The sequence below is a fragment of the Vicugna pacos genome, chromosome 8 (assembly GCF_048564905.1).
Source record: "Vicugna pacos chromosome 8, VicPac4, whole genome shotgun sequence".
Taxonomy (NCBI): Eukaryota; Metazoa; Chordata; class Mammalia; order Artiodactyla; family Camelidae; genus Vicugna; species Vicugna pacos.
The window spans coordinates 34,102,200-34,119,388 of record NC_132994.1 but is presented as its reverse complement, the minus strand read 5'-3'; the positions used below and the strand labels follow the sequence as shown (position 1 = coordinate 34,119,388).

The following is a 17,189-nucleotide window of genomic DNA, read 5'->3' as shown; positions in this document are numbered from 1 at the left end:
AAAAGGGAGGCCTGTAGGGACTTTCCTATAGAACATAAAATGTCCACATCATTGTGGGGCCAGCACTGTCCACGCTGGTGGTTTTGTGTGGGGCTGTGGGAAAAGACTGAGCTCTGGGTGCTGACAGATCTCAATTCAAATCCCAACTCCATTATTGACGCACTGGGTGACGGGGGTCTGGTTTCTTATCCTTTCTGAGCCTCATCAGCAAAACAGAGATTAATATATTTGCCTTCAGGGTTATGAGAATTAAAAGACATGATATAGGCAAAGCTCTGAGCCCAGTGCCTAGCGTCTAGTGACACCCCATAAATATGAATTTCACTTCCCTGATTGAAAAACCAACAAACAGGGCACTACTGTTTGATGTGTATTGGGCTGTAAGATTTCACTGGATTGGGGAGAGGAGATGCTGCCTGGGAACACAGGCTGGAGAAGAGTAATAGCTCCCACAGCCTGCGTACTTCAGAGCCAGCAGACCTGTGTTTAATTTCTGTCACAACACTACAGGAGGTCCCCAAGTTGTCCCCGTTTTCTAGATGAAGAAAGTGGGACTCCAGGGTACTGTGACCTACCCAAGGTCATAGAGGTCCACAGCCCTTGCACCTGACCTCTACGCTATTCTGCCCTGCAGCTAACTGGCAAACTAAAAGGTAACTCTGGGGAGAAATGTAACTCATATTAGAAACTGCAAATCATGATCATGTTTCACACAGGCAAGATCTCCAGATCTAAAACAGTACAGCTGGAGGGGGCACTGACGTGCGGGGGCACTTGGGAGCAGAGCTAGAGATGGAACCCTCGGCCTTCCTTCTCTGAAGTCCACCCTTTAAAGCCCCCACTCAGTACCCCGCCTTTACTGATTCAGGGAGTCTGTGCCTGCACACAGCGGACCTGGTACCAATTAAGTACCCACACAGAGGGTGCCAGGACCCTAAAAATGTCATGTGGAGAGTTAGAAAAAATCATAGGGACAATCAGAGGGTTCCACAGAGACAGAGAGACTAGAGAGAGGGTGTGTGGCCTGTATATTTTTAAGTTATTTTGACAAAAAACCAAGACAAGCTGACCAGGAAGACCTGTTAAGAGCACCAGTTCTGAAGTCACTGTCTGGGTTTGAGTCCTAGCTCTGTCACCTACTAGCTGACTTTGAGGAAGCTGCTTCACTTTTCCTCTGTAAAATGGGGTAACAGTGATCATCACCAGACTATTGGGATTATGGGATATTAATTTCTTTTATGTGCTCTTATATTTTCCAAGACTTCTCATGCAGTTGTATTATTCTTAAAGATAAAAAATATATATATATACAACACATACTAAATTTTCCAAGTGTGCGGTAATGACGCCACCCAGGAGAAGCAGGAAAGCCACCCCACCCAGTGCACAGGCCTTCCCCTGACGTGCTCCGTGTTGGAGACCACCACCCCAAGGTATGGTGAGTCCAGGTCTGCCTTTTATCAAAACTTCCTAATACCAAGAGGGAACGACACACACTGGGCATGAAGAGCACTTGAGCAGCAAAAGCAGATGGAAAGGATGTCAGCAAAGCTGTCATTAAACAGTGCAGGTGCTGTCAATAATTTTATAGTGAGGTCACACACAGTCTTTTGGACCCATAAACAAGACTTCACCATAACACACAGTTGAACTGTCTTTAGGACAAAATCAGTCCATAGCAGTACAGTTTCACAATCCCTTACCCAAGTCTTTGGGGCCAGATGTGGTTGGGGACTGAGAAAAACCTGAATTTGAGTAAGGCAGGATGGTGCCTACATTGCATATTACACAGCACCACCAGTGGGGTTTTCTGGGGCAGCACCCTGCTGGATATTCACACTAATGAAACAAGGACTATTGTTGGTATCCCATCAGGTCCTGGTCAAGCATGGCCACTAAATGAGTTTGAATAAAAATTCAGCTTTCAGAGCTTCTGGGATTTCAGAACTGTAGACTAAGGGCTGTAAACCATCTTTTGGATCATTACTTTTACAAGTCTTCCCTAACATGGATAAATTACAGATAAGAATTCAAAAAGTAAACATGAGTATTCAAACAGTACAGTACAGTACAGAAAACATGGTTGGTTATATTCCCAGGTAACGGACACATTCAAAATCCAAAGTAAGTGAATAAAATCAACCTATATCGAGGCAAGGGAAAAGCCCAGGCAATAATAAGCCAGGCAAATAATTTAACCGACAAATATTTATGACACACTTAAGTTGATTAGAAATACTGACTTCCAGCCTAAAAGCTTCAAATCAGTATTTTTAACTTCCATGCAGCACACTCTTTAGTAGAACAGCTCTATGAGAAACCACAATTATCAAACTGTTTCTCAGGACAAACGAAACAGATAACACGTTCACCCCAGGAATTGCTGAATTACAGGGTGAGTTAAAAATCACAGAGCAGTTTATTTAGCCTTTGGAACGGAAAGGCCCTCGCAGGCCCTTCTGAATGTTTCTAAGACTTGTTTCTTCTCAGAACAGAAGTTAGCCGGACACTGTGGTGTAAGGGTTTGCTTTTAACCCTCTCCCAGGAACAGCTGTGTATCCTCCAACTCTGCTCTCTGCAAAAATCCCACTTCATACCCTAATCCGGCTTCTACTCTGGAAACCAAAGCCTAGAATCACGTGATTACTTCTTAAGCTGCACAAATGATAAAGTTTGCCTCAGTCTTGGGCAACAGTCTAATATTTTAGAAAGCACTTTCGTCTAGGTTCACAGTTTGCTAAATATAAAAATTATGATTCAACAGGAAATTGGGTAAGTCAGGCAGAAATTTCAGCATGTTTTTGAAGATTCTGCTGTCTCAGTGGTTATAGTTCTTAACCGCAGCTTTGAATTTTGGACACAAAAACTTGACACGATGTTTATTGGCTGCTGTTTTTAGCACGTACATGTAAAACACTTAGCAACAGCGCTGATGCAGAAATCAGTCTAAGATTTTCCTGAGTACGACAGAAATTCCTGTTGGTCGCAAAAGTCATTTTATTAACAAGAAATTAGTTTTGACGATCATTAAATATATTTCTGAACTATTAGTTTGGTCTCATAAAATTTCATGCACACCTATATATATATATATATATATAGTATATATACACAGAGAATATAAGAAACACCTGTGTACCCACAAATAGTTTAAGCCAATATTAACTGTATTTTCATGCTCCTCCTTATTTCAAAGAGATCAACGTTACATAGTTAGTGCCCTCTGTGTTCCCCTCCCCGAAGGTTACCATCTCTCTAAATCGAGTGGTTCTTTCTCTTTTACATGCTTCACTTTACACGTCTACCACAGAGAATTGTATCCATAAACACCACATGCCATTGTTTTTCAAACTTAATTTTTTTCATGTAATGTTATGTTTGTACTCATTTCATTCAATACTATAAATGTACTCAAGTTCACTTTTCTAACTGCAACATTCCATTGCACGAACACATTTGGCAGCATTTCTAGTCTGTGATTTATATTTTCTCAAACAGTTTAAAGCCACAGAGGGCTGGCTTCACATAGTTAATACAGTTTCCTTTAAGTGAGCCACGGTATTGACTCAAGTTTTGAACTTCAGAACTACTTTTTGCAACCTTCTGAATGCCTTTACAAAATAATGTCTGCGCAGTCATTAAGATTGTAATTTTAGATGTTTGAGGCACTAGAGCCAGGCTAAAGGTAAAAGTGCTAAGACTGCTGTCAAAATAATAAAAATTTATAAAAACAAAAGTTGATGTGTAAGTTGGACAAAGTTCCTAGAATTTCCAAACAGTGAGCCAACATCAGACATCTTTTGTGCAAAAGATTTTCCTACAGATGGAGATGCTGAGGATAAGATGAAGGAGTGTTGGGGGACCTCTCAGAACACGGACACCTCACCTGCTTTGGTGTCCAGCCTGCTCTGGTCTGAGCTGCTAGGGCATGAGGAGGCCCTCGAACACCTCTTCCCCTGGTCCCTGGGAGGAAGAGGAATATACACAACATTCAGCACAAACACCAAAGCATTTCTCTTTTTTTAAGTGTCAAGAGTCAGCTAAATACAACTTCGGAAGAAACTGCAGGGAATTGTGTATGAAATGGAGTTTGGTGCTCTATATCACATTTTAATCAACCTCTGATTTCCAGCTAAGATTTATCTGCTAAAAACAAGTCGGATTCACTTAACAATATGAAATGTACTTACTAGAAATAACAATGACGACAAAATAAATCCAAAGTTTACTTTGCAAATCAAAAAAAGGAAGAAGGATCCATACCACAAGAGGTCACTGTTACAAAAAGAAAGAACTCTGGTATGCTTGAATCACAAAAGCGTAGTGTTTAGGAGCTGGAGAGCCCTCTCACTCACGCTGCAGACAAGAAAACTGTTCCCTAATTGGGCAGATGTGCCCAGGATCACACAGTGGGGTCAGATTTGGAACTCAGGTCTCATAATTTCCAGTTCCCCGCTCTTTCCATCAATTCACTATGTCTCTTGTCTCCATTTCAAAATTAATTAAACTGATATTCTCTAAAAAATGTTTTTTTAAAGAAGCACTTTAAGTGTTAAAAAAAAAAAAAAGGAAGATAAATTCAGGCAGTCCCAAGATGGCAAATATTTTGTGTTCCAAATGAAGATGTAGTGGCTGGCCAACAGAAGGATTATGTGCCTGGGTTTGTTTTGGGTTTTGGTATTTTTAAGTTTATATACAGTGTAATGATGGTCTATGAAGGACATAACTTCTCCTTAGCTAGAGCTGATACTTAAAATTACTGACTTTGAAATATATATACAAAACTCCAAGGTTAAAAAAAAAACACCAAGAAAATAACAATGTAAGTTTTACAACAAAACTTCATTTTTGCCATCAAATATAGTATTTGCCACAAAAATCATAAAGAAAGCACACACATGGCCAGGGCCACCCATGAGCATCCATATGTCTGTCCATTGCTCCTGCTTCCTGTGTAGTGAGATCTCCATTGAATATTCAGTTCAGCGTCTTGGCCGTTGGCCTTTACTACTGCCCCAAGGATTAGTTTCTCCAAATATCACTTTTTCTGTAAACTTTCTTTAAAAAAAAAAAACTTGATTTAACACTTTCTTTTATCGTACAATAGAGAAAAGATTGAGTTAATCTTCAAAAAAGGGTCTTAATATTTAACACTCTGAAATAATTGCTTTATTTTTATACACAGTGACAACACAGATCTGGTAGCGAGATATCCTGGTCAATCAAGGAAGGAAATGGGGGTGGGATCCTCTCTGTCAATACCCTGGGAGCAGAGAGGCAAATGGAGCACATCTCAAAGAAGATGGAAATAAAGGAGATCAACCTCCATGAAAAGACAAAATACCAAAAGTATGGTAGGGTGCGAGGCCAAGGAAGTTCCCCAACTTACCACACCTAGAAATAACAGAAGAGATGGAGGTTCATAAAGGCAAGCCCTTCTTATCACTATTGTCCTAAACAGCTACTGAAATCAAGCAGGAGAGTTTGCATCCAATGGCTTTTTCAAGTCCCTGACCCACCCTCCCTCCCTGAGGACAGGGCTGTGATGAGGCTGCCTCTCTAAACACCACATTTGTGTATGTCCATTCTGGGTGAGGTGGGGTGGGGGAGGGGGAAGAAGGGTCCTTCTTATCATATATCAAATCTTGACAGTGTTGGGTCCTACTGGTTCTCAAAGAAGAGCACAGGATTGGTATTCACTAACCCTCCATGTGACCATCATGGTACAGTGGTTGAGTGTGCAGGGTCTGGACCCAAACTACTTGGGTTCAAGTCCTGGGTCCAACTCTTATCAGCCACATGGCCTTGAGCAAGTTACTTAACTCTTGGCCTCAGTTTCCTTTTCTTAAAATGAAAGCAATATCTCTTCTGAGTAGAGTGACTGGTACATTTGAAGAACTTAATAAATTGTCGATATTTTTTTCTTTTGTTACAAGTCTAGGAGCACCTGCCTTGAGCAGCCCAGGGCTGAGTGTCACTGTGAGAGAGAACATACAAGGTGTTACCCAGAAGTTGCAGATCTACTTTGAGAAACTAAGTAACTTTTTTTTAATGGAAAATTCCAATGGAGTCTCTAATCAAGTACTTGAATGTGAAATTCAGCAGGTTACAAGGAACAGAGAGATGCTGAGAAGGAAGTGATTACTGAGAGGGAGAAGTAGACCACAAGGTGGGCCTTAAAAGAACAAAAGCTGAACTAGCACATGACAACACTACTCTCAGGAGCAGAGTAGCATGAGTGAGGGTAAAGAGGGGCATGAGCAGTGGGGGTGCTCAGGGCAGGGGGTAATTGCACAGGGCCAGCAAGTTAGGAATAGGTTTCTGCTGGGAGGTATTGGGAACAGCTGCCTGAAACTTTGGGCTGAATCAATGGACCCAGTCTGATGGGCAATAAGGAACTGTCCTAGGTTCTTATACAAAGAAATGATGAGATTTGGAGCTATGTGATGATAAGAGTATTTAGGAGACCTGGAGGGAGGTAACAAGGACTAATTTTTTGAGGGTGACAGTGGGACTGGAGGAGAAGGAACAAATTCAGGAGCTCCTATACATGAAAATTGATAGGATTTGGTGGTTGATTTCAGGCAGAAGAAAGAGAAGGCTGCCTTGGAGGAACAGGACAGCAGAGCTACCATAACAGAAATGAGAGGTTAGAGAATAGAACAGTTTGAAAGGTAAAGCAAGTCTGGGTTTTGCCATGTCGAGTTTCTAATAAAAAATAAAGTGTTGGCAAAGGAGATGTGGAAATCAGGAAAGGAGGTCAAAGCAGTACACTGGGACCAGAGTCATCAGAAGAGTGGCTTGAAGACTAGAATCTCAGGACATGGCCTTGTCAGATAGTTATGGGTAAAGGACAGAAAGGGGAAGAGGAGTCCAAAGGAAGAAGAGAGAGAAAATATGCTCTCACAAGGTCCAGCAGGTTGCATAGGTAAGAATGATTAACAGGCCCAAGAAGATGAGGACGAGGAAGAACTGTCCAATCCGGCCAGTTCTGAAGCAGCACAGCTCAAGTCCCACAGAAAGAGTGAAGTGGGGAGAGAGGCAACCAGAAAAGAAAACCCCCTCTTTGCTAAAGAAGACTAGATGGCCTTCTACTCAATGGAGAACTGTCTCCCAGTAACTTCTACCCATTGATCTTGGTTCTACTAATAAAATAAATCTTTATCCTTCTTCCTTCTGCCAACCCTTCAAATATTTAAACTCATCTCCTATGGTTTAAATTCTTTGGTTCTACCACTTGCTAGTTGTGTGATCTCAGGTAAATTTTTTACCTAAGCTTTGGTTTCCTCATCTACATATGAGGGGTGGTAAATAAAGGCTGTTGTGAAGATGAAATGCTCTAATGTGGAATTGTTTAGCACAGTTCCAGGCACGTAGTAAGTACTCAGTAAGTCTTCACTATTATTGAAGCTGTCATCATTGACGTCATTAATAAACTCCAGTCCCTTCAACGCTTCCTTATATGACAGGGTTTGAAATCTCTTCGCCAGCCTGTTCAGATACTTGGAGACGGTGTCAGTTTGTCTGGATCCTTTTAAAAGTCTGGAAGCCAGCACTGGGCTAAAGGTACGACCCAAGGAGCAAAGAGAGACTCTAAATAATGGAGCCTAAAACTGCATGAGCGGTTTTGGTGGTCAGATCACTGTGTTGGTCAATTCTTGTCTTTTCTCACATATGCAGATAAAGCAGTTCTCCTTTCATTCCTCCAGAATAAGAGGTGATCATTGAACAGTGCTTCTAAAACATGTGTGCATTCAGATCACTTAGATACTTTATAAAACTGCCAATTCTAATTCAGCAGGTCTGGGGAGGGGCCTAAGATTCTGCACTTCTAACAAGTTCCCAGGTGGTGCCAATGCTGCTGGTCCAGGGACCACCCTTGCACGAATGCAGAGCCTGACAGATTGGTAAGGTTCCATTTCTGTAGGTCAAGGTCCATTTCTGTATCTCCTAATCCCGCTAGCACGGTGTTTTGCTTATCAAGAAATGCTTATCAAACAGAAACTGTTGAATAAGGTGAGATTCTACAAAATCATGCTGGTCAATGCCTGTTGTTTGTAAACGTGCACAGTTTCGCAGCCACGTTACCCTTAATTTCTTAAAAGAAGAATGACTTCATTATTTCTGAAAAAAAATGATGTATTTATTATTTTTTAAGGCCAGGCAATATAAGAAATACAAAGAAGATTTTAAAAATCACCTAGGATCCCTCTACCCAACAATAAACATCGTTAATATGTGGCAGACATCATTCCAGACATATTTTTCTTATATTCAGATGAAAAGATAAAAGAATGAAAGAACAGAAGTGTGACTTGGAGGGAAGGGGCGGTAAAGGATACATATAAATGGGGTCATACCACACGAGTCATTGTAATTGAAAAGTATGGAGTATAAATTTTACTTGAATATAACAGGGAGATGGAAACGGAGGTGAAACTGAAGAAACTGTAGAACTTCAGATGAATGGGTCTTCACAAGAGATATTAGTTTCTAAAAGATCCCTCTAAAGTTAAGGAAAAAAATAAAGGAAAACATTAGGATGCTGAAATCATTCTTTTTTTAAATGATGTATTTCAATTTCAGACTGTAGCTACTGACAAACCCACTCTGTATTATAAAGTGAAGCAAATTAAGTCACTCATACTTCCTCCCAAGTACCAGTTTTGGTTATTTATGTTAATATTACATTGTCAAGGTTTCTGTTCCATAAGCATCATTTTCAGAGCTGTTCAGTTTTAATTCAGTATGAGCCAATACTCACCAGGAATGCTTTTACCATAGCTTCTTCATTTCTTAGTTCTGAATTCTGACTCATCATTTTGTTGTCAAAGAATTTTCTAGAAAGTGCATGAGCATGATAGTCCCCAAGTCCATCCACATTTGAAAATGTCTCTCTGTTGCCTTTTTACTGAAGGACAACTTGTCTGGCAATACAATTCTTGGGTTATCCTTCTTATACTTAGGACTTCATCTGGCACTATCTTCTGGCACCAAGGGAAGCTCTAATAAACCAGAGGCAGCCTGCTTTTTTTCTTCTTTTATGTGACTTGCTTGTTCAGCCTGATGGCCATAGGGCACCTTCTTCCATTTACCCACGCAATTAACAATTACTAACAGAGTGTATGCTATGTACTGGGCAGTGTTCCAGTGCTGAGCACTGTTGGGAATGTCTTGGTGTGGATTAGTCCATAGTAAATTTTGTTGCAACATGATGTATTCATTTGGGCTTCAGATTCAAATCTTTATATCAGAAAGTTGTCTTCCATTGTATCAAAATTTTTCTTGTTTTTCTCTCTTCCATCCTCTGTGGGTTGTTGTAAATACCAAGTGAGTTGATATATGTAAATCACTTGGAAGAGTACCTGGCACTTAGTCAAAGTAAAGGTAGTACCAGAAGGAAGAGGAGGATGAGGAGGAAAAGGATGATTCCCTCTTTCGAGAATACAAGTATCATGCCTCCCATATCTGTCTTATTGTCTCTAATCATTTTCCCATTTTCTTATTCATTCCTTTATTATTATTTCCTCCAGCTTGTCTACCATGTCTGATTGCATTTCCAGCTGTTCTTTTATTCTCACTTCTTATTTCTAATGTGTCTTTCCTCTCCATGTTTATACATTTTTCTTTCATTTCTTTCATCTCTTTTTTGAGACTTGTGAGCATATTTTCACTTCATGTGGGCTTAAATTCTCTAATTTGAATTCCTATAACCCAAAGAAGAGCTCTTTTTTCCTTTTTTAAAAAGGTAATAACATTATCTGTAATTTCTCTGACACTATGGACAACTGTTTTAACTCTTCCCCTGTTCTTGGAGGGTGCGTCCTTTTGTGATCCATTTCCGTCATTGGTCTTTGTCATGTTCTTCACAAAGCCATGCATGAGTCCCATGTTAACTCTTATCTGAATATTATTTATCTTTAAACAGAGCCATGTATTTGTTGAATGAAAAGGGTCCCTGAAGGGAGAGAACTGGGGAGCCCTACAGCTTCAACTTCAGTTTTCTTGAACATCTATCTTCCAGGTCTGTTATTTTCTTGACCTGCAGTGTGTGTTTCCTTGGTTTTTATGTAGCAGGTTTTGTGATGCACAGAAAAGCCCCCTTATAAGCCAGGCTCCTTGGGTTCCAATCTTTGGAACTCTCTCCTCTAGATACACACACGCACACAAACACAAACTATCTGGCTCACAGAAAACAGGGAGAGCATGTCATCCTCAGCTCCATTTCCCTCAGCTGCTTCACACCCTGGATCTGGAACGGAGTCTCTACTGTGGCTTCCCCACTTCTCCTGTGGCCTACCCACATCCTTACATTGTGTTTCTTTAATTAAAGAATATTGGATACGCCTTCCTGAACTGAGAGACTCACTGTCTGTGAAATCTGTTTCTTCTTCAAGTCTGAGGAGGTAAATGTCTGCTCTCAAATTACCCCATCTTCATCTATATTTCACAGAGTCTGGCAGGTTAACTGGACTCTTTTGGTTACAATAGTCCAAGTGATAAAAACCTAATCTAAAGTACCATCATCTGTCCCTATCAAAATAATAAAGGAAAGAAGAAAGAAAGGTAAGAAGGAAAAGAAAGAGGAAGGAAGGAAGATGAACGAGAGAGAGAAAGAAAAAGGAACACGTTGGTTCATAAAACAGCCCATCTGCAGTGTGGATGCGGTGGCCTCAGGCACAGCTGGATCTAGGGGCCTATATACCACCCTTGAATTCAGTCACCATCTCCATTCCTTGACTTGGTCCGTTTATACATCACTTTCCTCTCAAAGTCACCTTCCACAAGGCAATGAAATGGCCACTCTTCACTCCAAGACAATATTATCTTTACAGCTTGTGCACTTGGAGAAAGAGCACTTTCCCCAAAGGCTTTGGCAAAAGTCCTGGGGAGAATTCAGTTGGCCTGGCTTGGATCATGTACCTACCTCTGAACCAACTGCTATGGCTGGTGGGTTGTATAACTGATTAGCCAGCTCTGGGAAACATAAGCACCCCTGGGAAGAGGCATAGGGAAGACAGGGCCAGCCCTCCTTTCAACACAGACTGAGCAGAATTTATTATACTATGTAAGACAGCTCACTCTCCAGAAGGAAGTATGCTAGGTAGAAGAAAAACTCAATCCTACACTGCAGTGTAAAGGTTCCTTTGTATTTTGTAGTTTGGGGTTGGAACCATTTTTCTGTTTCATTGATGACATTTATTTCTATTTTTCATTTTTTGTTGCTTTCACTGGGTTTCTGCAGAATGCCTTTGCTTTGCCATCTTTAACCAGAAGCCCTCTTTGCTCACTTTTGATTCCAACAATACTAACAGGACTTGGTAGTTTACAAATAAGGCTTTCAAGCCTTTTTAATCATTCCACAGCCTACAGTCAATCTGTACACAGAGTCCAGTTCTTTCCATTTTACAGATTAGAAAACAGAGCCCCTGGAAGTGTTAAGAGACTTGTCAAAGAACATACAGTGGAATTTTGTGGTTAAGAGGGAACCAATCCTAAATCCATGGATTCTGGCCCCAACACAGAGTTCTCCTCAACTTTCCACAATGGACTGCTCTTGGGCTTTCCTCCTAAAGCCCTAAAAATCACATTTCCAAACCATGACTTTGAACAATATTTACACAGAAAGCCTTAAAAGGTTTTAAAGTAGGTATATAAAGGGGTCCATCAGATGGCACCACTGGATGGATGGTGGATGGAGATATGCACACATACATATTTTAATGGAAGCTATTTTCAAAACATATGGCAACACAAAGGAAGAGAAAATGGGGTGTTGCTAAGGAGCAGGTCTGCCAAACAATGAATGAACCCTTGTGTGGACACACAGGCTGTTGTAGTCTGCACACAGTGAGAAGGTGACAGTTCAGCAAGTACTGCAGAGCACGTTCTCCTCTGGAAAGTTAAACAGTCCCCTAAGACCTTGTTTGCAAGGACATTTTGCTTAGCAAGTCCTTTTCCCATCACAACAACCAACTTAAAGTTAAACTCTAGTCCATCCCAAGTTTGAGTTATCCGTATTCTAAATTAAGGGCTTCCTTGAAATCAAAGTGGTTTCACTGAATTAAATCACTCCTTTCTTCCCCGAGGCCAAGAAGCACTGGTGGGAGGTGGCAGCTCCCAGGTGAGAGCAGAAGGCACTGACCCTGTGTAGAGAGCATGACCTTGCCTCCTGTGTCCCATTTACACGGCTGCTCACGCTTCTTCTCGGCCCTCAACCACTGTCATCTCCTGCCTCTCCCTGTTCTAGTTATGCAACCCATTCCCTCCCTCCAGCCAGCCCAGTTCACTGACAAGGGTCTTCATTTTCCACTTTATGGTCTAAAGCTGAAAACGTGTTAATTGATGGCAAGACTTTAGCATCAAAACTGGGAACACTCCACTGCAGAGCAAAGATCATTTCTTGGAATTACTCATTTGAATGTTTACCAGAAACAACTACCAAGTATCCCAGATTGATTCACAAGTGTAATTAATGGAAGAATTGCTAATAGTTTCCATTTTCTGGCTTGTCTTAATCCTAAAAAAACTTTTTTGGGACACCACTTCGACAAAATCCCATCCAGTGATTAAAAGAGGTAAAGATTCATAATGCAAAAATGTTACTTGGAGTTAAACTTGCCAGGGTGTTTTGCAAACCCAACTCAGTCACAATCATTGCATGATGCAAAAGCCAGCCTAACAAAGCCAGATGAAAACAATTAGTGCTGCCGCCAGTGCCTCCTAATTCTGGACAGTCAGGAAGAACTGCCTTCAGTCCCTAATTGATTTTTTCTCTGCTGTTTGGAGGATAAAATATGTAACTGAAAATGCCTTTGCTGTCCCAGACTGAGGGCGACATAATGAACCTTGGCTTGCCAGATTATTCCACAACATCTGAAAGCTTGTGAAAAAGAAAAGAAAAGAAAACAGCTCTTGTCTGGTTTTTCCTAGTCAACTTTAATTACTGTAAGGATGGGTGCAGCAAGATAAATGTTTCCTTTTCACTTCAGTGCTGAAAGAAACACAAGTTCTCCTGCTGCCTTTTATGTTTAAGCTCTGAGGTCCGCAGCCTATTCTTACTCACCAACTGGAAAAGATTTGTTGCAATGGCCAGTTTGATGTTTTGTGCTCAACTCCCAAAGTCCCAGTTTGAAGTTGTTCCCTTCCACTTAAGGAGATATTTCATTTTTCCTTTAATTTAAAAAAATGTTCTGAATGCAAAGCGACATTACAAGGACTACTAGACTGACTACTATAAATTCAGTGAGTGCGACACTCTGTGTCAGCAGATAAGGTCATTTCAGCTAAACTAACCAGCTGCCAAGCAGCCAGTTCGGGGAAAAGTTAGTTTTAAGCATGCTGCGTGTGTACATGCCAAAGTTGGACCCAAAATCTAAAGTGAGGGCAATAAGCACTTGGTCTTAAAATGGCCCGTGGAATTCAATCTAGTTAAGTAGATTTGAACTGGGCAGCTGTCCACAATGACCCAATGGAAAGTCGCCGAAAAATATCTCTGACTGACGCTGTCCAGTTCAAGACCTTCCGCCTATCTTAGCATCACTACTGGCTGGGACTGAAAAACAGCTGCTCGATCCCCACCCCGGTCCCCAGTCATTCCAGGCTTCTTTAGGAAAACGCCAGCGTAAGAATTCGCATGGTTCATACAGTGAGCATTTCTCTGCAAATCCTTAATATGGTAGGAAAATTGCTCCTCAGTTTTCTAGGGGAAGCCCTAGAAAGTCCTATCTAGGAACGTGGAACGAATTTAGGGGCTCCTGGATGGGTGGGGTAAAGGCGTCAGTGTGGATTGGGGTAAAAAAAAAAAAAGCCTTCTTTAGGAACATGGTATGAAAGAAAATAATTCCCAATCATTCATTCTGTGAGGGTTAGTAGGGGAAATAGATAAGAGAGTTTCACAGGGCCCTCCTGTTTTTAACTATGAGTTTGCAAAATAAATATTTTAATCCAAGTTTCAACTGGAGGATGAATTAAACCAAGTGTCCACTGTTTTGTAGAGTTAACAACAGTGGACTAACCTAAAGGGAGGTAATGAGAAATTCCAGGCTGGGCAAGAATCCCAAGTAACACAAACAGAAAGATCAGTCATCACTCAAGGGCTGGCTGGAACAGCCCAAATTAAGCAGAGACTTTATCCTGACAGTTGTATCAAAGCAGCACTTTGGCAGGTATGAATAAATGTTTTCCTGAGGATTAAAGAGGGAGATGTAAAATCAACTCCATTCAGCCGTGAGAACTCTCTCCTACGCATGCATCACTAACTTAAAATTTGTTTATAGAAAAGGGAAAAATGCAAATCAATCATCTACATAAGCTAGAGAACAAACTCGTAAATGACACAGTTGTCCAGAGCAGAAAATTAAATAAAAAGAATACTGACCCTCCACTTCTGAGATGGGATGGCAAGGGTGTCGTCCCCTTGAACACTTCTTGCTCCTTGATTTCACTGATGTCTCCATCATATGTTAGCTGAAGTGGGTGACTCTTTAAGTGGCCAAAGGCATTTGATTCTGGTAAATAAATCCCATTTATTTTCACCATAGAGTCCCCCATCATAACTGTTTCTTTAGATTCCACTCTCTTCTTTGCTGTAATAACCAAGGAAATGTTTGATCAAAGCATTTATTTTAGGAATCACTCTTTCAATATTTTTTCAACCCAAGAGTTTATACAATTTAAAAACTACATATTACTTATAATCAAGTCTGGAATTGTATGGATAAAACCTCCCTGAACATATCCAAGACCTCACCACTATTTTAGACTTGACATCAATTCATCAGGTAAAAATGAACAGGATCCTCTCTCTATTAGCTTGGAGTCTACCTGCAGGCAAACACTCAAATTTCGGTTTATGAACTACCTAAGTCCATATAAACACTCTCATGTCCCATAACAATTCCCTGTCCTGGATTTGATCACATTAGTAATTTTTCATTCAAAAATACTGGAGTGCCTTCCTGATGTCTGGTGCTTGGGAGGCATCATGACGAAACAAAGATCCCTCTCAGTGGGCTTACATCCTCATAGGTGTAAACGGGCAATAAGTAATAGACCATAAGGTGAAGTATCTGATTTAAGATAAGTGCTATGGGAAAAAAGCGAAAGTAGAAAAGTGGAGAAGGGTAAAAGGGGATTGGGAATGGGGGCAGGTAGCAATTTTGAACAGGTACGCCTGGTAGGCAACCCTTAATGGAGATGAATATCAAGCCATCAAATGATGAAGGACAGAATTTCCAGCAGAGGGAACAGCTGGTGCGGAGGCTCTAAGGCAGGAGTGGCACTTGAGGACCAGCATGAGTGGAGTATGTGAGGGGGAAAGGTGATCAGAAGGACAGGGCTGGGTGGTGGAGGCCCAGCAGACCACTACCAGACATGGACAGAGGAGGGCACTGAAACACTTGTAGACTTTCTAAAGAGGACTAAGATAGAGTTGCAAAAAAAAAAGACATCCAGCCTCTGAACTGAAACATCTATTGTGTTTATGGCTATAGATCCTTAGACTTAAAATACAACACTGCTGCTTCATTGGCAAACTGACATTAGAAATAGCTTACCCATACTGCTGCTACTACATTCTAGTCCGTGACAAATTATATTTTTCAAAGGGGAAAAGAGAATGAGCTTCATATAGAGAAATAGTCTTGCAGGCTTTTCCAAAATGACTCAAGGTTTCCTTTCTGCACTTAAACCATCAAACCAATAAAAACCAACAATAACAAAACCACCTAGTCACCTCCTCTGACTAAGCTCCATGCTTTCAAAACACTGAATTTTACAGCAGAAAGGAACCTTAGAGACTGGTGAGTCTAACCTTCATTTTTCAGCTGAGAAAATTGAGAACCCGAAAGGTTATGTGACCAGTTCAAGGTCATGGAGCAGGTTTGGGGAGAGCCAGGACTGCTCAGCAGGGAGAGTGTGGGCTTGGCATCTCATTAGACTTGGGATCAAGTACAGCTGTGTGATGTGGGCAGGTCACTCACTTTCTCTCCCCTTCCTCAGTGGTCCCCACCTCTTGGGAATGTGGAGAGAATTAAGTGATATGGTCCAGTGAAGTGACGTATGTGGTGCTAGCATACTTCCAGACCTAGAGGTTATGATCATCGTTATTAATAGAACCCAAGAATCCTGGGTTCTGGTCCAGCACCACGCAACCCTGAATATGTTTAGGACTGAATCACCAAACATGTACTTCAGTTTAGATTATAAAGCATTTTTAGCCTGTCCCAATATTACAGCATTCATTGCTTCCACTTGTTCACTCCACAAATATTTATTAAGCACCCATTGCCATGTGCTAGACGCTGTTTCAGCAGCTGGCGGTCCAGGAGGAACAAGAAGTCCCAGCCTTCATGGAGCTTCCACTCTAGAGGGAAAAACGCCCCCCTACTTGTGGGCAGAGGAGCTGCAGCCCCTCTGTTTTCACAATCTATTGGAGTCAGCTGTCAGTTGTCACTGCAGCAAAGAGTTGCCCGGGGCTTACTCTTACTGACGGATGCCCACGTTAAACTGTGCATGAGTAACGAAGCTCTGGGTCTTTCTGGCAGGTGCATGCGGCATGCTGTACTAATTTCATAATGGACTGTGGATAAGCTTCAAAAGGATTCTACAACCAGCAGCATTTTCACATGGGAACTGTTCTGTTGCACAGATATTTCTTTGGCACTTACTGCAGATTACAGCCCATTCAGGCTCTCAGGCTTCAAACAGAGAAAACCTCTTCTCCTACTGAAGTTGTTCAGTCTTCAGTAGTAGGGGAAAGAGAAGCAGATGCATACAGGGAGAGATGCAGCACGCGTGGTCTGAGCCGGGTAAGAAGTACAGAGAGCAGGGAGTCCTGAGGGGTTGAAGTTGGTCAGGGAAAGAGTCATTGAGGAAGTGGAGCCTGAGAAGTAATTTGAAAGGTTAACAGGAGACCAGAAAAAAAAAAATTCTGAGGAAAAGGAACACAAGTCTGGAGTAAGAGCCAGCTTTAGGTGTGTCCAAGCTGTGTGGTCAAGCAGGGCCCCACGCTGAGAAGGGCCCCACACTCGGTTTAATGTTTTGCCATTGCCATCTTGAAATTCTAAATAATTTTTGAACAAAGAGCTCCACATTCTCATTTTGCACTGGGTCCAGCAAATTATATAGCAGATCCTGCATGAGGCTTGAAATAGTAGGATGGGTATGGGGAACTGCAAGGGTTCCAT

The 17,189-nt window shown here is 41.4% G+C and overlaps 1 protein-coding gene across 7 annotated transcripts in view; it reads right to left on the bottom strand.

Moving 5' to 3' along the window:
• The window catches only part of ARMC2 (armadillo repeat containing 2), a 95,124-nt gene that overhangs the window by 64,061 nt on the left and 13,874 nt on the right, over positions 1–17,189 (bottom strand). For all 7 annotated transcript variants that reach the window (XM_072965679.1, XM_031680167.2, XM_072965680.1 and 4 more), the window contains 2 exons: positions 14,381–14,588; positions 3,887–3,963 (listed from right to left, as the gene is read on the bottom strand). In XM_072965679.1, the coding sequence (XP_072821780.1) occupies positions 3,887–3,963; positions 14,381–14,588 (285 nt within the window). The remainder of the gene's footprint in view (positions 1–3,886; positions 3,964–14,380; positions 14,589–17,189) is intronic.